The sequence below is a fragment of the Quercus robur genome, chromosome 3 (genome assembly GCF_932294415.1).
Source record: "Quercus robur chromosome 3, dhQueRobu3.1, whole genome shotgun sequence".
NCBI classification, from domain to species: domain Eukaryota; kingdom Viridiplantae; phylum Streptophyta; class Magnoliopsida; order Fagales; family Fagaceae; genus Quercus; species Quercus robur.
Window position 1 is genome coordinate 53,665,801 of NC_065536.1, and position 21,964 is coordinate 53,687,764.

Below are 21,964 nucleotides of genomic sequence, written 5' to 3' on the forward strand. Positions count from 1 at the left end.
TTTAACCGTATTTATTTTCATTGTAGAATATGGTCAAACTTGAAAGTATTTTTTATTGATTGTAAATCCTTTGTAAAATATTGTAAGTACCGTTCCGTTTGTTTTGCTAAAAAACATTTTTTAGATGTAAAAAAATTTACATATAAAACATTTTCAAGTGTTTAGTATGACATGTGAAATCTTTCAAGCACAAACTACCAAAATCGATGGCTCAACCACATGACAAGCGACTCTAGCAATTGAACCAGTAATCTAGCCATTAGATGGGAGGAGAGCTATTGTGTGTTTTTATAAAATATTTTAAATTAATGGTCAATGGAAACCATTTTTAAGTTTGAACAAAATTTACAATGAAATAAACACCGTAAAATGTTGAAAATATTTTAAGTAAAAATTTTTACAATGAAATTTTTGGTAAGTCCATTTTTAATGATTATTGTTATCATACATATGTAGCAATTTTCTTCTTTAAATTAAAAAAAAAAAAAAAAAAAAAAAAAAAAAAAAAAACCCTTATATGTAGTCGTTTCCTTATTTATTTATTATTGAATAAAAGCAAATTTCTTATGGTAATAAGATTCTAGTTAGGGGTGTGCATGGTCAGGTTGAGGAGATTTTTTGACCCAACCCACCATGGTGGATCAAAAAAAATTCAACCCAACCCAATCCATCACATAAGTCCAACTCAACCCACATGGGTCGGGTTGAACCCACATGGGTCAGGTTGAACCCATGGGTTAGACAAATTTTTATCATTGTTATTAAATTAAGTAAAAAAAATATAAATATTAATATATTAAAAAAATCCAAAGATTAGTATAAATGTAACTCCTTAAAGGCAAACAACAATAATGACTAAACAACAATAGTAATTTACTAGGGTTTATGTGAATTAATTGGCTTTTATATAGGATAGGAAGAATTGGTTATTTTAAAAAATTTATTAATTATATAATATTATATATATATATATATATATATTAAATATATGAGTAGGTCGAGTTGGGTTTGACGGGTTTGAAATTTTATGACTCAAACCTAACCTGATCCATTATCAAAAAAAATTTTGTAACCCAACCTAACCTACCAAGGCCTAAAAACAGACCCAACCCGATAGGTTGGGTTAGGTCAAGTCGGTTTTGATAGATCGGCGGGTTGATTACACACCTAATTCTAGTCGCAGAAGTTAGTAAAAAACCTCCTAAGCTAGGCGACAAATTCACTTATTCACACAGTAACTCCAAAAAACATCATTATCGCCGTTAACTTCCATTACACGCCGTTAATGTCCCATTAGCACGCACTCGAAGTAGTATTTAAATAACACACTTTCTCTACTCATTCAAGTAGCTGAAAAAATAGAAAGCCAATCATGATGACGATGAAGCTCAGAGTTGACATCTTCATGTCTCTCTCTCTTCTCTTCCTTCATCTTCTTCTTCTTCATCTGAACCCAACAAGGTAGCTACTTCTTCTCTGCTCTGTTATCGACTGCCAAGCTTTGAACATAAAGATATAACAACCATCGTTCGCGTTTTTGTGACTGTCTCAACTGATTAATCATTCTACTCTATTATTCACTTTCCTGAATTTTTTACTTGGCCTATGTATTTATTTGTACAATTAATTAAATGGTTCTTCTTTGTTTTGCATTTTGGAGTTGCATATATGTGAGATTTCAGACGGATTGAACAAAGTTGCTCTTTTTAGCTCAAAAAACTAAAATTGCAGTAGTTTTCTTTCTTCTTCTTTTTTGGTACAAATTTCATGATATTGGTGAAGATGAAGATTAGTGTATAAACTGTAAAATTAGTGGGCTGAAAGGAATTCATGAGTGTAGTGTTTTTATGACTTGTATCGGTTTCTATGTCTTTGTGTTGAACCCTGTGTTTGAATTGTGTCAAGGTTATGTGGCTGAGTTTTTTATGAAGAAAATTATGTGTATAAATGGTGTCGTGTTTCAGGGTATCGGCGAAAACTCTATCTAATGAGGAACCAGAACATGCCAGCTTCCCACCTAGAGGTTGGAATTCCTATGATTCCTTTAGCTGGATCGTTTCCGAAGAAGAGTTCTTGCAAAATGTTCAAATCATATCTGAGCGTCTACACGCTTATGGATATGAGGTGTGAAGACTGAAGATGTCTATAATTGATTTGCATTCAAATTGATTTAGCAGTATTAGGATTAACAAATTTACTCAATTTTTATCTCTGCAATGTAGTATGTTGTGGTGGACTTTCTTTGGTTTCGGAGGAATGTCAAAGGTGCTTACACTGACTCTAAGGGATTTGATGTAATTGACAAATGGGGGAGGATGGTCCCTGACCCAGATAGGTGGCCTTCCTCTGCTGGTGGAAAAGGGTTCGCTGAAGTAGCCAATAAAGTGCATAGCATGGGTTTGAAGTTTGGGATTCATGTTATGAGAGGAATAAGTACACAAGCAGTGAATGCAAACACCCCTATCTTGGACACAACCACGGTATTGTTCTTTATTCCCACTATAACTCAAAGATTGAAATAATAGTCAAATTGGAAGTGTTAGAGCGTGCTTCATTTATTATAGTTTCGTTATGAAAGAACAAGGAAATCTAACCAATTGTTACCTCCTAGTGTTTCCAATGGAGATGTCCAAGTTTCAAATACACCCTCCCCCAACTATCGAATTGTCAAAAGAAAATCTTCAGAAATATAAAAAAAAAAATGTTATAGGAATATGTAATGCAACTAACAAAAAAAAATGTCAAGATTTAGAATTAGTAATCATTGCTTAAGCTTCTGTTTTTATATATTTATTTTTATCAGGGAGGTGCTTATGAAGAATCTGGCAGAAAATGGAGTGCAAAAGATATAGGGGTTAAGGAAAGGGCGTGTGCATGGATGTCACATGGTTTCATGAGTGTAGATACCAAATTGGGAGCAGGAAGAGCCTTCTTGAGGTCACTCTATGAACAGTATGCTGAGTGGGGTGTTGATTTTGGTAACTTGACCATTTTTAATGGAAAGTTTTCCTGCTTACTCTATATGCATTGCCACAACACATACCATCGCATTTGTATCATTTAGGGTGTTCTGGACATCCCAAGAATTTATGCATGTAGACACTTAAAATTTTTTATTTGTGCATGTAGCACAACTGTAACTTTGAACATTATTTTGATTGCATCCACTACCAATCACAACAAACTCAATTGGACAGTCACCTGATTGGCAGCTCAATCTTTATTTTCCACCTTTTAAGTTTGACATTGATTGCTTCTGTTTTCCTGTAGTGAAACATGACTGTGTCTTTGGTGCCGACTTGGATATAAATGAAATAAGCGTTGTGTCAGAGGTAAGCTGCATACCTCCCTCTCTCTACGTTACTGTCACATCTGCTATATTTTGTTCAAAATTTGCATGGTTGACTTATTACATGGTGTGCCTTTGCCCAGGTTCTGAAGCAACTTGACCGTCCCATATTGTATTCACTGTCTCCTGGAACTAGTGTGACCCCAGCAATGGCCAAGGATGTGAGTGGACTAGCAAACATGTACCGGATAACTGCGGATGATTGGGATTCATGGGGAGATGTTGCAAGCCATTTCAATGTTACAAGGTGAAAGACTGTTCTGTTTCTGTTTAAGAGTTTTGGAGTTTAAGTTTCCTTTCAATCATGATTTCTTTTCCATTTACTGCTTTTTGACCTGTCGTTATAGAATACATAAAATCCTTTTTCTTTTTTTAATTTAATCAGGGACTTTTCTACCGCTAATATGATAGGAGCTAAGGGCTTGCTGGGGAAGTCATGGCCTGACTTGGATATGCTACCACTAGGATGGCTTACTGATCCAGGTTATAATAATTTTCTTGTTTCTTTTCCTTCAAACATCTAATGTAGAAATATATTACCCTTATTTACTCTGCTTAGTAGGATTGAATGAACCACAAATCATTTGCACGTGAAAGAGTACTGTTAGATAAATCAATAAACGTGGTTATTCTTTAAGTGATGCTTGCTCTTACATTTTGGGGTTCTTCACCTAGCAGTTTTGAGTGTCAAACAGGTCCATGCACTCAAATGTGCATCACTTCAATGTTTACAAACAAAGAACTTGCCATTCCAAGTCCGCGGAGTGACTTTTACTAAGACAGAAGTATGTCTAGACAAGTGGTGTGGCTTCAGAAGTCCCAGAATATAAATGATTAGATTTGACTGTTTAATTTTAAAGTTGAGCCTAGCCTAGACATATAAAAACCCACAATTAGCTTTAATATTTTGAAATATTTTAGGTTCAAATGACGGTCCACACAGAACATCTAACCTTAATGCAGACGAGCAAAGAACTCAGGTATCTCTATAAAAACAAATCAGTTAGCTCTCTATATCCCTTAAAATAACTAAGCACTCTATTTTGACCTTATCTTTTTTATTTTCACAGATGACTTTGTGGTCTATGGCTAAGTCTCCTCTCATGTTTGGAGGAGATCTGAGAAAGCTTGATGAGACCACATACAACCTTTTAACAAATCCTATCCTGTTGGAGATAAATTCTTTTAGCTCAAACAACATGGAGGCATGTGTATACATCTATTCTTTTGAAGTCTTGGGAAAAATAAACTTTGTCTAAATAGCAACATAACATAATTTAGTTGTTTGTACAGTTTCCTTATATTACTAGTACGAACGGTTTTAAGAGTAAAAACGATGTTCTTGACGAGCAATCAGGAAGATGTCTGACAGATGTAAGAACATCTGATACACATTTTTTGAGCCTCACAAGCTGCACCACTTCAAAAGCAATTGGGTGGTCTGTTGAAGCTCTGGACCAAGACCTTGAACAAATCTGCTGGAAAGAACACTTAGGAAGCAAACATCAAGAACTGTTTTGCCTATACAAGAAAGAGCCTCTTTTGTCATCGTAAAACTGCCTTTTCTTTCTCTGATCTCATAGTATCAAATTTTTTGTTATAATATTTGCATGCTTACTAATACTAAAATTTTTATATCAAGGTTTAATTATATAAATCTAGAAATTAATTTTAATATATTATTTTTGTTGTAGAGATGAAAAGATGTCCTACAAACATCAATTTCAAGGAAATCTCCAATTATTTGCAACTGACAGAATGGACTTTTGCTTGGGTGCTTCTCCAACTCTAAAGCTTACTTCAAAAGAGTTCGAGAGAGGTGCATTTTTACCTTGCAGACGGGACACAAACCAGGTATCGCCTTGTCTTTTCATTTTTCTCCCTTTTTGAATGAATTTTTCTTAAATCTTCGATGAGATATGTTTCAAACAAAACAATATAACTTCTAAGTAAAAATGTAGGGAGTAAACTATTATTTCTGATGAACAGAGTCATCCAGACCTTCTGTGATCGTTTAGCCAATACACATCCTCTCTAGTTTGTTGTTTGAAAGCATAAAGAAAGAAGTTTACAATATCACTGCATAATTTTTTAATATCATTGGCTTTTCTTTTAGATCTTATTTTCTTTATTGCGTTACTCTTAAATAAATTTATGAATTATCTTAGAAGCTAATGCATTTAGTCTTAACAGATGTGGGTGCTGAACTCTAATGGAACCTTGGCAAATAGTTATTCTGGTCTATGTGCAACAGTAAATTCTGTTGAAGGTGATAAATTTGTATTCTTTGTGCCCTATTTTGTAGATTGTTGCGATAACAGTTTTGCTAGTAATCACATTATTTCACATTTTCAAGTTACTTGCTGATCATTCGTGCAGCTGAAGTCAGTTCTGGTGGAACACGTTCTTGGGTTGCAACTGGAAGAAGAGGTATGACTCCCCAACCAACAAAGAACTCTAATTAGTAGAGCCTCATAGCTCTACATTGCCCCAAGTGCAAAGATTATTTTCAAAAAGAAAAAAGTGCATAATTCTATTCTTCACATTTTTTATGACTTAAAAAAGTGCATAACTCTATTCTTCACGATTTCTAATAATTATTCTTTCTTCCTTTTTAGGGGAAATATATGTTGCATTTTTCAATCTGAACCCTGTGAAGACTGTAATATCTGCAATGATATCAGACCTGGCTCATGTAGTTCCTGGTAAAAACTTTAATGGAACTTCCTGTAACTGCGAAGAAGTGTGGAGTGGAAAAGACTTCGGAGTAATAAAGCAGTCTATATCAATGACTGTAGAAGTCCATGGATGTGCATTATTTGTCCTGAACTGTTATTAGCACTGTGGATAATCTTTACAAAGATGTAAGGAGTCATCTTTGCTGTACTACATATAAGGAAGGCATTAGTTATATGACAAAGCGCCATGGCAATGACAATTTTTTGTGAGAAATCTGTTGGACTCTGTTTCTGATATTATTGTGTATGTTCCCATATATTCTTGGAAATCCCCCCCTTTGTTTCAGCATTTGCTGTTTTATGTATTAGTTTTCTGAACTTCCAAAATTTGGAAAGCTTTGTGAGAAACCTGTCGGCTCTGTTTGTAATACACCCTAAAATGATGCAAAATGTATCATTGTAAATTTTTAGAGTATCTTGTGCCCATTCATAGACAATAAATCTTGGGACATTATGCTGCAATCATGTAATATTTAAAATCCTTCCCTAAGCATCTAACGAATCTAATTACTTTAGGCTGTAGTTGGATAAAGAAGAATTCATGATCTAGAATCTAATTTGTATCCCAAATTCCATTTCTTCCGTTTTTGGTAAACAACTGTGGAGGTGTTTATGCAATTCTTTTTGGTATTAATCCTGGTCCTTGTTTGAATTCAAGAGTTCCCAGATCTTCAAAACTTCACTTGGAAGTTGGAATGAGTGAGGATATTTCCTGTTTACTACATGACACTTGCACCACTATCCTCACCACTCCAAGGGTAGTTAACCACTGTAGCACCACACCATTAATTAAATTTCCAACTCCAGTAGCACTTGCACTGCCATCATCTATAGCCTTCATGGCTGCCACAGTCAAACCACCATCACAAATGAACACCACTACCAAATGCTGCATGTTCCGATTCCGACATCATTATTGCCAGCACTTATGCTACCCTTTTGCCCAGCAACTTCAAAATACACTCCCCAGCAGAACTGTTACCATTGCACACCCACCACAAGCACCTGCTCCACCATTGCACCTTTGGCAATTCACAGATGTGCGCATTGGAAGAGCAGATTCCTTTATTCATTTTACTATTTTAGTGCAGATCATAGCCCTTGTGTCAATTGTCTCTTAAAAGAAATTTTACTCTGAAATTTCAATGCTTCTTCTAAATAAACTTCACTATTTAACTTGGTTTCAATTGGCTGACCACTGTTGAGTTTATGAAGTTCCACTTGATTACCATGTCCAAACTGGTTCTGTTTTGTTATTGGTATTCTCTCTTTGAGCTAAATTCTAGAAAAATCTCACTTTTTTTAACATAAAAAATTGGTCAATGGATACTGTAGGGACACGATTCGCAACGAACCACAACAGTGTTGGGTTAGCACGTAAAAAAGCCCAGACAATATCATTTGTAGAGAGTGGGTTTGAAAGGCATGACATTGGGCACAGGTGGACAATTTGATCATGGCGTCCATGGAAATTCTTATACGGGCGGGCCTTGCTTGACTAGCTAAGCCCCCCATTGGAGCGGGTTGTAGGACTCTTGTCCTCGGACGCTGTCCAAGGATCCTTGTGTCCTTCCCTCTCTCCACTTTTTTTTTTAGGGAGAGATCCGCCCCCCACTGGCTGGGGAGTTCTTCCTTTTATATCCACGTTTCTTCTCTTACCTCAAGTTCACGTGTAAATCTCACCCTTTTTTCGGGGTGCAGACCTGTCCTGTCAACCCATCCTCTAGTATGGTTTGATGTCGCTGGGAAAGCTACAGGGTATGGTCTCAGAGCGTGGACTTGTCAGATACAGTGTTTGGTGTTATGATGTTGGTAGCTTTTTCCCTTACTCTGCCCCTGAACTCAGTTTCTCCCTTTCCTTAGGTATTTCATGAGGTGCCGAGCAGGAGGTTGTCCTTGGCAATGGCTATTCCTTGGCGTGGGCCGTAGCCCCTGGGCTCCCATGCAGAACGAGCCTGAGCCGCGAATTCACTAGCCCCACAGATACTTTCACTTATTTAACACTGCATGGTAATGTGTTTTTTTTTTAACAGGAACATCTGTCTTTAATTTTCCTTTTCAATTTCTGCCCGGAATTTGAAGAAATGATGTAGATCATTTCATTGACTACCTGAAGGATGATGTGCAAATCTTCTGTGATATCCCTGAGTGGTTTACTGACAAGTCAGAGCTTTTCACAAGTATAAGATTTGATAGCTTCTTATGTTTCTGATTCAGAGCCATTAACAAATACAATACCCCAAGGTCAATAAAACAAATATTCTTCCTCTGCAGAATTTATAAATTGTTTTCTTCAATCTTTTACACTTGACAAACTGTGGTTGGTCAAATTATGCCATCAGGAACAGATAATTTTACATGCATGGAATGAGTTAAGGACTAGGTAAGGTAAGGTTGATTGGCACAAGCTAGTTTGGTTAAGCTCTGTTGTTCCAAAGCACTCCTTTATATGTTGTTTAGAAGTTAAGGACATGCTTTCAACTTGAAAAAGACTTGCTAAATCGGGTTATGACCAAAACCTGTGTGTGTATTATAAAGGGAAGCTGAAGATTCGTGATCATCTATTTTTTAAGTGTCCTTTCACTTAAAGAAAATGGATTCAAGTCTTGCAGCTATGCTTGGTGCATGAAGCTATCTCTGATTGGGACTTGGTGCTTCAATGGAGGTTTGATAAACTAAAAGGGAGATGTTTCAATTTTCAAAGCTACTATAATCTATATGTACTGCACCCTCCTCTCACACAAATGTGAATCTCATGTCAGAGACTCTGATGTGGGATCTACCATTAAGTGAGATTAGTGCTTTTTTTTTTACAATAGATAATATAACTCCATTTCGAGACCACTCGAACCTAGGTCCATGAATCCCTCAAACCTTTAAGGCTTGGAGAAGTACAGTACCAACTTGCCTAACTTGGGCAGTGGTAAGTGAGATTAGTGTTTAGTATGTTGGGTGCTTTGAATAATTTCACAAACATTCCTGGCCATAATATTATTAGAATTTAGCTTGAATTCTTTTGTAATTTTGTCCCTTTTGATTTTGTTCCCGGATCAATGAATGTATTAGCCCACAACCTCGCTATTCGGACTATTTCTTCAGAAGATTTTGGGCTTGTGTCCATCTCTAAGCACCCCTTCTTGGGTCTTTTGTGAAGGAAGCAACAACAGGATATGGTAAGGGCCCATTAGCTAATTTCTTTGCTTTCCTTTTTACCACGGTAAAATCTTGTTTATTCAGCCAATAAAAAAAAATAAAAACAATTCTGTTGGTTTCTAGTTAGATGAAAGGGGTGTATTGTCTCTGCAAAATTTTACATTAATCTGTACAAAATTTTTTGTCTATTTTAAGAGAAATTATTAGGTTATTGGAGAACTGCTAAAGGGGTCTTTCCGATCATTTTAACTAATAAAACGTTGTGGGTTCTAGTTAGCTCGTCTAGTAAAGTCTCTAATAATTAAATAAAATATTTGAAATTCAATCTTTGTCTACATCAAAAATTAATTGGTGTCTTAGTTTAGTGATAAAAAGCTATCATCAAAAACGGATGTTATAAGTTAAAACTCTCTCAAAAAAATAAAAACTAATAAAACGTTGTTATTTATGCAAATTTAATATTATCTATTGGTTTTTTTATTTTTAATTATTATGTTAATTAGGAATCTGACTCTCACACACACACACACACACATATATATATATATATATATAGGTAGCATTATTTTATTTGTTGGAAGACTATTTCAGCAATCCTCATGCCATACCTAATAATTTCTCCTATTTTAGAGTAAGAATCTATATTTTCTATTTTAGCAAAATTTTCAGTCTGTTTTAGTGTCCTGTGTTTGTTTTTTGAATCGGCAATTTTTAGTTCTTAAAGAGCTGATGCAATGATTATATATTCTTTGTTTAGTTTTTAACGAATCGGTTAAAAGATATATAATGCACAATTTTAGATATATATATATATATATATATATATATATGAATCCTTTTGTTTGTTGTTTTTTTTTTTTTTTTTTTTTTGAATATCGAATACAATAAAGAAAAGGACAAACATAAATTAAATGGTTGTCTGGTCCATCAGCATCTAATCCGTTACGGACAGATCTTTTCCTTGACTTTGATGTTATCTACTTATTACTTGCTTTTTTGAGAGACCGACACCCACTTAGAATTGGAAAATTATTAGTATTTTATTTTTAGTTTCATGAATACATAGTTTTTCCTTTCATATCAATGAATAAATTTTATCATAAATTTAATTAGTAAGATTTACTATTCATATAATAAAAGGGAGTACATATTTATGATATTTTGAAAGTACACAATAATTTTCTCTTAGTACTTACCTCACTTTTTCTTTTTCTTTTTTTCCCAAGATGAATTTTTTTTTTTTAACTCTCTACCCTTTACATCATATTTTAATTTGATCACAACCTTTTTAATTGTGCTAATTTAATTCTTAACTTTTCAATATTATGTCTGTGGGGTCCAATAATTTGTGGCCCTGACCCATTTTTACATTAGAGCCCAAGGCCCGAGACGATGATAGGTAATAGAAGTCCAAATAGTCTTGAGACACAGCCAAGGATGATTCTGTCCTCGGCATATCTAAGGTCTCACTGGAAGGAATGGCAAAAACGGTATAGGAATAGTTTGGAAAAAATCTAAAATATCTAGGTCAATAGAGAAGGGTACGCTAGAAAGTATAACGACCAGGGAAAGCTGCCCTTATTGCCATTCAATACTCTGCACCTGACAGAGCCATACTCTCCAGTTTTTACAACCACCCCCAACCACTTTGGATATGGGCTGATGGGACAAGTATCAGTCTTGAAAAAATTGATCCTACACGTGGACGAAGGATAAGGAACACAGGCTAGTATAAAAGGAAAAGTAAGCAATCCAGAGCAGGGACTGGGAAAAATGGCCAAAAACCAGAGCCTCCTAGCCCGCCTCCTGGAGAAAAACTCCTAGAGCGAACACGATTTAACTATGTATGAACACCACGAAGAATCCACTGTCATGTGACCAAGGCCTAGCCTTTCAAACCCACGCTCTATAAATGATATTGTTTGGATCTTTTTACATGCGAATCCAACATTATTATAGGTCGTCCCAAATTATGTCCTTACAATTGGCGCCGTCTGTGGGGAGGCTTGTGTTTTGGCACAGGTAGTGGGTTGAGACAATCCCTCACATCATTTCCAACAGCCGGATGTAGTGTTCTAGCGTAAAGTTCCACTAGGGGCTACGTTTCTTCACTAGGGGTTGCGCTTCGTAGCGTCAGCAGCACGAATGGTTCTAGGGGCTTGGCCGAGTTGCTAATCCCCCTAAACCAAGGTCCCATGCCATAGTCGAACTTAAATATCAAGTTTTGGACAGAACCAAGGTATTGCATGGTCCTCGGACTCAAACCTATAGGGAAACCAACTACTTAAATATCAAGTTTTGGACAGAACCAAAGTATTGCATGGTCCACGGACTCAAACCTATGGGGAAACCAACTACTTAAATATCAAGTTTTGGACAGAACCAAGGTATTGCATGGTCCTCGGACTCAAACCTATGGGGAAACCAACTACTTAAATATCAAGTTTTGGACAGAACCAAGGTATTGCATGGTCCTCGGACTCAAACCTATGGGGAAACCAACTACTTAAATATCAAGTTTTGGACAGAACCAAGGTATTGCATGGTCCACGGACTCAAACCTATGGGGAAACCAACTACTTAAATATCAAGTTTTGGACAGAACCAAGGTATTGCATAGTCCTCAGACTCAAACCTATGGGGAAACCAACTACTTAAATATCAAGTTTTGGACAGAACCAAGGTATTGCATGGTCCTCGGACTCAAACCTATGGGAAAACCAACTACTTAAATATCAAGTTTTGGACAGAACCAAGGTATTGCATGGTCCATTGACTCAAACCTATGGGGAAACCAACTACTTAAATATCAAGTTTTGGACAGAACCAAGGTATTGCATGGTCCTCGGACTCAAACCTATGGGGAAACCAACTACTTAAATATCAAGTTTTGGACAAAATCAAGGTATTGCATGGTCCTCGGACTCAAACTTATGGGAAAACCAACTACTTAAATATCAAGTTTTGGACAGAATCAAGGTATTGCATGGTCCACGGACTCAAACCTATGGGGAAACCAACTACTTAAATATCAAATTTTGGACAGAACCAAGGTATTGCATGGTTCTCGGACTCAAACCTATGGGGAAACCAACTACTTAAATATCAAGTTTTGGACAGAACAAAGGTATTGTATGGTCCACGGACTCAAACCTATGGGGAAACCAACTACTTAAATATCAAGTTTTGGACAGAACCAAGGTATTGCATGATCCTCGGACTCAAACCTATGGGGAAACCAACTACTTAAATATCAAGTTTTTGACAGAACCAAGGTATTGCATGGTCCTCGGACTCAAACCTATGGGGAAACCAATTACTTAAATATCAAGTTTTGGAGAGAACCAAGGTATTGCATGGTCTTCGGACTCAAACCTATGGGGAAACCAACTACTTAAAAATCAAGTTTTTGACAAAACCAAGGTATTGCATGGTCCTCGAACTCAAACCTATAGGGAAACCAACTACTTAAATATCAAGTTTTGGACAGAACTATAGTATTGCATGGTCCTCGAACTCAAACTTATGGAGAAATCAGCTACTTAAGAAGAATTCTAAGTCGCTCAGTCCTCGAACCAAATACCAGAAAAGGTTAAGGTTATGAAAGTTATTAGGAAGATGGCGAAACGCCTTATTACTCAGCAACCTACAGAGGCTATACATTTTTTGGTTATATATCCTCGGATGATTACTTCCTACATGGTATCAAGCATTCAGCCATTACCTCGTTCAAGTTTGGGGTATACAACCCATTTTCAGGTCGGTCTTATTGTACACGATACCTCTAATAAAGTTCATAATAACGTCTTTTTTCTTAGTAAGGGATTTCGGCTTTAAGTATTGTTCTCTCAGGTCGACGTCATTATGCCAGACAGCTCTGATAAATTCATCATAATATCTTTTTCTTTTCTCCTTAGTAAGGGTTTCTGCCCAAAGTATCATTTGTTCAAATCGGCATTATTATGCCGAATAGTTTCAATAATCACAGAGTAAGGTCTTTTTATTAACTAGGATCTCGGCCTTAAGCATCGTTCATAATATAAAAATAAAAAAGAAGTCACAGGATAGTACGTCTATTCACGGCATAACCATTTCAAAAAGAAGAGATAGAATATACGAAATAAAGTAATGACGACTTTTATTAATATAAAGAGGTATTACAGCGTACAATGAAGGGCTTAAACAAGCCTATATAGAAAACGAGTTACAAAAACAGTAAAAAAATAAAATAAAAAAAAAATAAAAAAAACATCCAGAAATCTTTTTAAGCTCTGCTCCCAAGTCTTTCCAAATTCTGCCCCAGTAGCACCCATTTTGAGAGGAGGACCTTCCTTGGTGGGAGAGGAGAAGTAGAGGAAGAAGGAAAAGCACCAGGATGAATCTGGTGATGGGAAAGAAGAAGAAGGAGAGGTAAAAGAAGGCACCAGTGAAGGAAGAGAGGAAGAAGCAGGGATACTTTGTCCCTACGTCAGTCCTGACTCCTAACACGCTGGTGCCATATTAGCTATGCTCATAAGAGAGTGGCTGGTACTGATAATGGGTGACCCCAACTCAGTCGTGCCAAAAGTTTGACGCGACGAGCCCCTGCTTCGAATTTTGGCTGAAAGAAGGGTAAGAAGTATCTTGAGTCTCTGCCATCTCTGCCCTGATCGAGCCAGTTTGAACTTCACAAGAACGTAACATTTCTGGGAAGGGTATGGTCTCTTCATTCCCGCTCCTATCGTGGACGAATCACAATTCAAAGTGTAAGCGAGCGGGTAAGGGAAACTCTGGGGGAGGCTAAGAGTTTTCAGACTTTAAAAGGATTGAAAGGTCTCTGTGTAAGAGAGGTAACCTCCTACTTTCCTTCTTATATGAAGGGCAAACCGGGAGGCATTTAATCTGTCCAAATTTCTAAGAAAATCGGTAAACAAGAATATACCCATTCCACTTCCCCACGCCGTTAATAACCGTCGAATTTAAATGGTCTCGTAAAGGAAAATCATTAAAGGCACGTTTCGGATAATGAAGCGGCAGGAACGCATCATGAATGAATTCAAAGGAATATCTCGTAGTCCGGTATGTTTCCTGAATAGGTAAAGAGACACCCACATTGATGAAGGGCAGATCTAAGCAGATCGTAATAAAGGCGTGGCATTACCAAAACCCTCCTCTCCGACCAAGAGGTCGAACAACAGGATTTTGAGGGGCTATTGTGGGGTCCAATAATTTGTGGTCCTGGCCCATTTTTACATTGTGGCCCAAGGCCCGAGCCGAGGATAGGTAATAGAAGTCCAAATAGTCTTGAGACACAGCCGAGAATGATTCTGTCCTCGGCATATCCGAGGTCTCACTGGAAGGAAGGGCAAAAACGGTATAGGAACAGCTTGGAAAAAATCTAAAATATCTAGGTCAATAGAGAAGGGTACGCTGGAAAGTATAACAACCAGGAAAAGCTGCCCTTACTGCCATTCAATACTCTGCACCTGGCAGAGCCATACTCTCCAGCTTTTACAACCACCCCCAACCACTCTGGATATGGGCTGATGGGACAAGTATCAGTCTTGGAAAAGTCGATCCTACACGTGGACAAAGGATAAGGTTACTGCCATTCAATACTCTGCACCTGGCAGAGCCATACTCTCCAACTTTTACAATCACCCCTAACCACTCTGGATATGGGCTGATGGGACAAGTATCAGTCTTGGAAAAGTCGATCCTACATGTGGACGAAGGATAAGGAACACAGGCTAGTATAAAAGGAAAAGTAAACAATCCAGAGCAGGGACTGGGAAAAATGGCCAAAAACCAGAGCCCCCAGCCCGCCTCCTAGAGAAAAACTCCTAGAGCGAACACGATTTAACTATGTATGAACACCACGAAGAATCCACTATCTTGTGACCAAGGCCTAACCTTTCAAACCCACACTCTATAAATGATATTGTTTAGGCATTTTTACGTGCGAATCCAACATTATTATGGGTCGTCCCAAATTGTGTCCTTACAATGTCAATTTAGTTTATATCTTTTATATAAAAATTGTTGACGTAGCTAACAATTAAAATAAAAAATTAATTTCTATCAATGTGACAAGAATCTAATTCATCCAAACCTTTTCGAGTATTCTTTAAGTATATGCAATTCTTTCATCCTACACAGACCGAATTATTGACTTATTAATTATATATATACTTTATTTAAGTATATATTTTTACTTGAAGAAACAGACCGACATTTTTTTTTTTTTTTTTTTTTTTGGTGCTAGGTGACCGATTAAGATTCCAGATATTAACTTTGAAAAAAAAAAAGATCCCAGACATTAACATTATTTCTTTCTTATAACACATCTCCATCGCCGTTAACTTCCATCACACACCGTTAAATAAATCCCTGCTTTCCGTTTGCTTCTTTTCTGTTTGTTTCTTCTTGCCTGACTTTACTTTTATTTTTTTATTTTCACAAAACTAATTTCCCTTCTTTTAGGAAAATGTTAAGAAACGCATTAGTTTAGAATTTTTTTTTTAAATATTAGTAATTAATTTTTTTTGACATTTTTTAGATTTTCATAAAATTATATCATAACTTTTCTAAAATGACTAATAATTAATAAATGTGCACACTTATTAACGAGACATTATTTTTAAACAAAGTGAACTTTTAATTTAGTTATATATTTATTATAAACCTTATATTTAAGTATGAAAAATGCTAACAAATGTCCTTATGGCATTGGTTAATAATCTTTGTAAAGAAATTTTTTATGAGAAAAGAAAAATGAAAAAAAATAATGTTTTGACAGTTTTTTTCATTTCCCATAAAAATGGTGTTAAAACTTTCCTAAAATTGATTCTTAATCAATATCTCAAAGCACTCCTTAGCATAACCCGTATTTAACAAATAAATTTATTTTTAAAAAAAAGTACTCCTTAGCATAACCCGTATTTAACAAATAAAATTATTAAAAAACAGCCGCATATATTTTATCTGTATTTTAACAAATAAGCTACGAAAATAGTAATACCAGCTATAGCCTATAGGTAGCAGTATATATTGTAGCTTATCAACACAGTTAAACTCAGACCCAGTCTCGCCTCGGATGGGTACCATGAATATGATGAAGATCAACAATGTTGTCTTCACCTCTATCTGTTTTCTCTTCCTTGTTCTTCTTCTTCTTCTTCTTCAAAACCCAACAAGGTACGTACGTACGTAGCTAGCTTCTTTCTTCTTCTTCTTCTACATTTTACTGTTATTCACTTTCCCAATACCTGCATTGCTTTTTTTACATTCAATTGTGAGATTTGATCCACTGCTGAATTTTGAAGACAAGCATGGTTATCTGTTTTTGCATGTCTGATTCATCATTTTCTCCAACATGCATTAATCACACAATGTGTATGTATACAGAAATCGAGTCTTATACCTCACCTGACACTTTTTTGTGTTTATGAGACAAATCCCCTCTGCCCCATTGTAAACTATCAAATTATTAATAATAATAATAAAAAAATCATATATATATTGGTGGAACTCCAAGTTTGCTATTTGCTAAAATTCTCTACTATGATTATTATTATTGTTATTATTATTTTTGGTTGATAATTTGATAGGTAGGGGAGGGGCCAGGGGTATTTGAAATGGATTTCTCTGTTGGAAATTGCCAGTTTTAACTACAAGACTCTTCGCTATAAGTTTGTTTGTTTTTTTTTTTTTTTTTTTTTTTTTTTTTTTTGGGATAATTTGCTATAATTAGTAAGGTATTCTTTGGTCATCATTTTGCTTAGTAATATGTTTTCCAACGCAAAACAATTACTAAACACTAACAATGCATTAGTTTCTTTACACAAATTTCATGATATTAGTGAAGATCAGTGCATAAATTATAAAACTAGTGGTTAATCATTCAAATTTATGAGCAACACAGACTCCACAAAACCTTAGGGATGGATTAGCTTAGTACTTTGTCCAATATCAGAAAATGAAGATGCTGAAATGATTTCTTGAGTGTGGTATTATGTGATTCATGTATCGTTTTTTTTTTTTTTTTTTTTTTCATGTCTTTGTTGAACCATCTATTTCATTTGTCAATTGTCTCAAGGTTATGTAACTGAGTTTACTGGTTTTATGAAGAAAATTATGTGCATAAATGGTGTCTCGTTTCAGGGTATCTGCTAAAGAACCAAAACAAGCGAGCTCCCCACCTAGAGGTTGGAACTCGTATGATTCCTTTAGCTGGACCATATCCCAAGAAGAGTTCTTGCAAAATGCTGAAATCATATCTGAGCGGCTACTTCCCCATAAATATGAGGTGTGAAGACTGTGGATGTCTATAATTCATTTTCTTTTTGATTGATTTAGTGGTATTATGATTGACAATTTTATTAAGTGATGAAACTTATTTATGTCTTTTTATTGCTACCATTTATCTCTGCATTGCAGTATGTTGTGGTGGATTATCTTTGGTATCGGAGAAAGGTCAAAGGTGCTTACTCTGACTCTCTAGGATTTGATGTAATTGATGAATGGGGGAGGATGGCCCCAGACCCAAAGAGGTGGCCTTCCTCTGAAGGCGGGAAAGGGTTCGCTAAAGTAGCCAAGAAAGTGCATAGGATGGGTTTGAAGTTTGGGATTCATGTTATGAGAGGAATAAGTACACAGGCAGTGAATGCAAACACCCCTATCTTGGACATAAACACGGTATTGCTTTTTATTCCAGCTACAAATACTTTGGAAATACCAATAAAATTGAACGTGTTAGAGCATGATTCATTTATTATCATTTATTTATGAAAGAACAAGGAAGCACGCCCAATTTAAAGTTTAATTCTCAGAAATATAAACAATGTTATAGGAATATGTAATGCAACTACCTCAAAAAGTGTTAAGAGTTAGCATTAGTAATCATTGCTTAAGATTCTGTTTTTGATTTATTTATTTTTATCAGGGACGTGCTTATGAAGAGTTTGGCCGAAAGTGGAATGCAAAAGATATAGGGATTAAGGAAAGGGCATGTGCATGGATGCCGCATGGTTTCATGAGTGTAGATACCAAGTTGGGAGCAGGAAGAGCCTTCTTGAGGTCACTCTATGAACAGTATGCTGAGTGGGGTGTTGATTTTGGTAACTTGACCATTGTTAATGGAAAGTAGTCCTGCTTAGTCCATATGCATTGCCACAATACATACTGTAGAATTAGTATCAGTTAGGGTGTTCTTGACATCCTATGAATTTATGCACGTAGACACTTAAAACTTTTGATTTGTGCATGTCATACAACCATAACCTTGTACAATCTTTTGATTTCATCCACTACCTATTACAACAAATCCAATTGGACAGTCACCTGTTTGTCAGTTCAATCTTAATTTTCCACTTTCTAAGTTTGACACTGATTGCTTCTGTTTTCTTGCAGTAAAACACGACTGTGTGTTTGGAGATGACTTAGATATAAATGAAATAACCTATGTGTCAGAGGTAAACTGCATACCTCCCTCTCTCCCTATCTTTGTCTGTCTCCCTACAGTAACCATCATTGTTACATCTGAAATATTTTGTACAAAATTTGCGTTGCTAACATTTTGCATGGTGCACCTTTGCCCAGGTTCTTAAGCAACTTGACCGCCCCATATTGTATTCACTGTCTCCTGGAACCGGTGTGACCCCATCAATGGCCAAGGATGTGAGTGGACTAGTGAACATGTACCGCATTACTGGGGATGATTGGGATACGTGGGCTGATGTTGCGGCTCATTTCAATATTACAAGGTGGAAAGACTGTTCTGTTTCTGTTCAAGAGTTTAGGAGTTTAGGTTACCTTTCAATCATTATTTCTTTTCCATTTACTGCTTTTTTGACCTATCCTTATAGAATGCAGAAATAAAATTTAATTTTTTTATCAGGGACCTTTCTACCGCTAATATGATAGGAGCTAAGGGCTTGATGGGGAAGTCATGGCCTGACTTGGATATGCTACCACTAGGATGGCTTACTGATCCAGGTTATAATAATTTTCTTGATGCTTTTCCTTCATTCATCTCATGAAGAAAATTTTTACCCTTATTTTAAAGGGCTTGGTAGGATCAAATGAACCACAATTCGTTTGGCCCTGTCAGAGTACTGTTAGATAAATCGATGAACTTAGTTATTGTTTAAGTGATGTTTGCTGTACATTTTGGGCTTCTTGATCTAGCAGTATTGAGTGTCAAATAGGTCCATGCACTCAAATATGCATAACATCAACATTAAAAACAAAGAACTCACCATTCCAAGTCTGCTGAGTGACTTCTACTAAAACAGAAGTATGTCTAGACCAAGTGGCATGGCTTCAGAAACAAGCTATACAACATACTTCTTTACTTGAAACATTTTGTATATCTATGACAAAGCATTGGCAAGTGAATTAGAGATTTTCAAAAGTCTCAGAATATAAATGATTAGATTTGACTGCTTAATTTTAAAGTTGAGCCTAGCCTAAACATACAAAAACCAACAATTAACTTCTGTATGTTCAAATATTATAGGTTCAAATGAAGGTCCACACAGAACATCTATGCTTCTTCCAGATGAGCAAAGAACTCAGGTATCTATATAAAACAAAATAGTTAGTTCTCTGTATCCCTTAAAATAACTAAGCACTCTAATTTGACCTTATCTTTCTTATTTTCACAGATGACCTTGTGGTCTATGGCTAAGTCTCCTCTCATGTTTGGAGGAGATGTGAGAAAGCTAGATGGGGCCACATACAACCTTTTAACAAATCCTACTCTGTTAGAGATAAATTCTTTCAGCTTAAATAATATGGAGGCATGTGCACTCATCTATACTTTTGTAGTCTTGGGAAAAATAAACTTCGTCTAAATAGCTACATAACATATTATTTACTTTTTTGTGCAGTTTCCTTATATTACTAGTACAAAGAATTCTAAGAGTCTTGACAGCCAATCAGGAAGGTATCTGACAGATGTAAGTACATCAGATACACATGTTTTGAGCCTCACAAGCTGCACAAATTCAAAAGCAGTTGGGTGGTCTATTAAAGCTCTGGACCAAGACCTTGAACAAATCTGCTGGAAAGAACACTTAGGAAGCAAGCATCAAAAGCCATTTTGCCTATACAAGAAAGAGCCTCAATTTTCATCGTAAAATTGCTTTCTTTCTCTGATCTGATAGTATCAAAATGTTTTTTTTACAATATTTTCATGTTTACTTATACTATATTTTTTATATCAATGTTTAATTATATAATTACAAATTAATTTTAATACATTTGTTCTGATACAGAGATGAATGGCTATCCCACAAACAACAATATCAAGGGAAACTCCAATTATTTGCAACTGATAGAATGGACTTTTGCTTGGGGGGTTCTCCAAATCAAAAGCTTACTTCAAAAGAGTTAAAGAGTGGTGCATTTGTACCTTGCAGATGGCACACAAATCAGGTTTTTTTCTTTTTTTTTTTTCTTTTTTCTTTCCATATATCATGAATGAGAGATGTTTCAAACAAAATAATATAAGTTTTAGGTATAAATTTAGGGAGTAAACTATTATTTCTGGATGACGGATTCATCCGTACTTTTTTTAAATCGTGTGCTTTGCCTTTGTATGTTAATTTCATTATTGTGTTACTTACTCTTAGCTACATTTATGAATTGAAGTTGGAAGCTAATGCATTTAGTCTTAGTAGATGTGGGAGCTGAGCGTTAATGGAACTTTGGCAAATAGCTATTCTGGTCTATGTGCAACAGTAAACTCTATCAAAGGTGATAAATTTGTATACTTTGTGCCTTATTTTATAAAATGTTTCAAACAACTTTGCTAGTGGTCCCATTATTTCATATTTTTGAGTTACTAGCTGATCATTTGTGCAGCTGAAGTCCGTCCTGTTGGAACTCGTTCTTGGATCGCAACTGGAAGAAAAGGTATGACTCCCCCACCAACATAGAACTCTAATTTGTAGAGCCCCATAGCCGCGCATTTCCCCCAAGTGCAAGACTATTTTTTGAAATTTTTTTAAAAAAATGCATAATTCTATTCTTCACATTTTTAATGATTTTTTATGAATTATAAAATAAAAATAAAAAGTGCAAAACTCTATTCTTCATGCTTTCTAATGATTATTCCTTCTGCCTTTCTAGGAGAAATATATGTTGCTTTTTTCAATCTGAACCCTGAGAGGACAGTGATATCTGCAAAGATATCGGACATGGCTAAGGTACTTCCTGGTAAAAACTTCAATGGAAATTCCTGTCAGTGCAAAGAAGTATGGAGTGGAAAAGACATTAGAGTTAGAAAGCAGACTATATCAAGGGGAGTAAAAGCCCGTGGCTGTGCTCTATTTGTCCTGAAATGTAAGTAGGCAGGATTAATTTAAACTAAGATGTATGGAGTCATCTATGCTGTACAACATATAACGAAGGCAATATGTATATGACAAAGTGCTGAGGCAATGATAATTCTTTAACACTCCTACTTCGTCTGCATTTTGATTTATGTCTTTAGGCTAATTGATGAGAATTATACCATTGCTCTCGTCAAATATTATGTTCTTTCTCTCTCTTTTTGTTTAGACTAGTGGTATGAATGAATTAAATAAGAATTCTGTATTTTTTTTTTCCTTTAAGAAAAAGATTTCACTGATATCATTAAAATCCCGGTCTGTATGAGTCTAAACAATCTGGAGTTATTGGTTTAAGATGGGTCAATGATGTAAGTAATGCCCTTTTAGCTAAATTGGGCTGGCAAGTT

The 21,964-nt window shown here is 35.8% G+C and overlaps 2 protein-coding genes across 2 annotated transcripts; both read left to right on the plus strand.

Moving 5' to 3' along the window:
* Positions 1–1,312: 1,312 nt before the first annotated feature.
* Positions 1,313–6,549, plus strand: LOC126718364 (uncharacterized). The gene is made up of 14 exons (XM_050420510.1): positions 1,313–1,461; positions 1,965–2,124; positions 2,223–2,480; positions 2,804–2,978; positions 3,271–3,332; positions 3,433–3,596; positions 3,735–3,832; positions 4,271–4,329; positions 4,420–4,554; positions 4,643–4,899; positions 5,044–5,203; positions 5,543–5,618; positions 5,729–5,779; positions 5,968–6,549. Exons 1-14 carry the CDS (start codon positions 1,373–1,375, stop codon positions 6,186–6,188), a joined length of 1,965 nt encoding a protein of 654 aa, XP_050276467.1. The 5' UTR covers positions 1,313–1,372; the 3' UTR covers positions 6,189–6,549.
* A 9,703-nt stretch (positions 6,550–16,252) lies between these two features.
* Positions 16,253–21,688, plus strand: LOC126718365 (uncharacterized). The gene is made up of 14 exons (XM_050420511.1): positions 16,253–16,416; positions 17,383–17,527; positions 17,659–17,916; positions 18,164–18,338; positions 18,631–18,692; positions 18,820–18,983; positions 19,118–19,215; positions 19,739–19,797; positions 19,887–20,021; positions 20,112–20,356; positions 20,499–20,658; positions 20,904–20,979; positions 21,088–21,138; positions 21,355–21,688. Exons 1-14 carry the CDS (start codon positions 16,316–16,318, stop codon positions 21,573–21,575), a joined length of 1,950 nt encoding a protein of 649 aa, XP_050276468.1. The 5' UTR covers positions 16,253–16,315; the 3' UTR covers positions 21,576–21,688.
* The last annotated feature ends 276 nt before the right edge of the window (positions 21,689–21,964 follow it).

Excerpts from the sequence above, each read along its gene's own strand:
- LOC126718365 (XM_050420511.1), top strand. The coding sequence starts at position 16,316 with ATGGGTACCATGAATATGATGAAGATCAACAATGTTGTCTTCACCTCT. Across the intron at positions 18,693-18,819 it reads AAATAACCTATGTGTCAGAG|GTTCTTAAGCAACTTGACCG; the intron begins GTAAACTGCATA and ends ACCTTTGCCCAG. Across the intron at positions 19,216-19,738 it reads AGGATGGCTTACTGATCCAG|GTTCAAATGAAGGTCCACAC; the intron begins GTTATAATAATT and ends CAAATATTATAG.
- LOC126718364 (XM_050420510.1), top strand. The coding sequence starts at position 1,373 with ATGATGACGATGAAGCTCAGAGTTGACATCTTCATGTCTCTCTCTCTT. Across the intron at positions 3,333-3,432 it reads AAATAAGCGTTGTGTCAGAG|GTTCTGAAGCAACTTGACCG; the intron begins GTAAGCTGCATA and ends GCCTTTGCCCAG. Across the intron at positions 5,204-5,542 it reads GCAGACGGGACACAAACCAG|ATGTGGGTGCTGAACTCTAA; the intron begins GTATCGCCTTGT and ends TAGTCTTAACAG.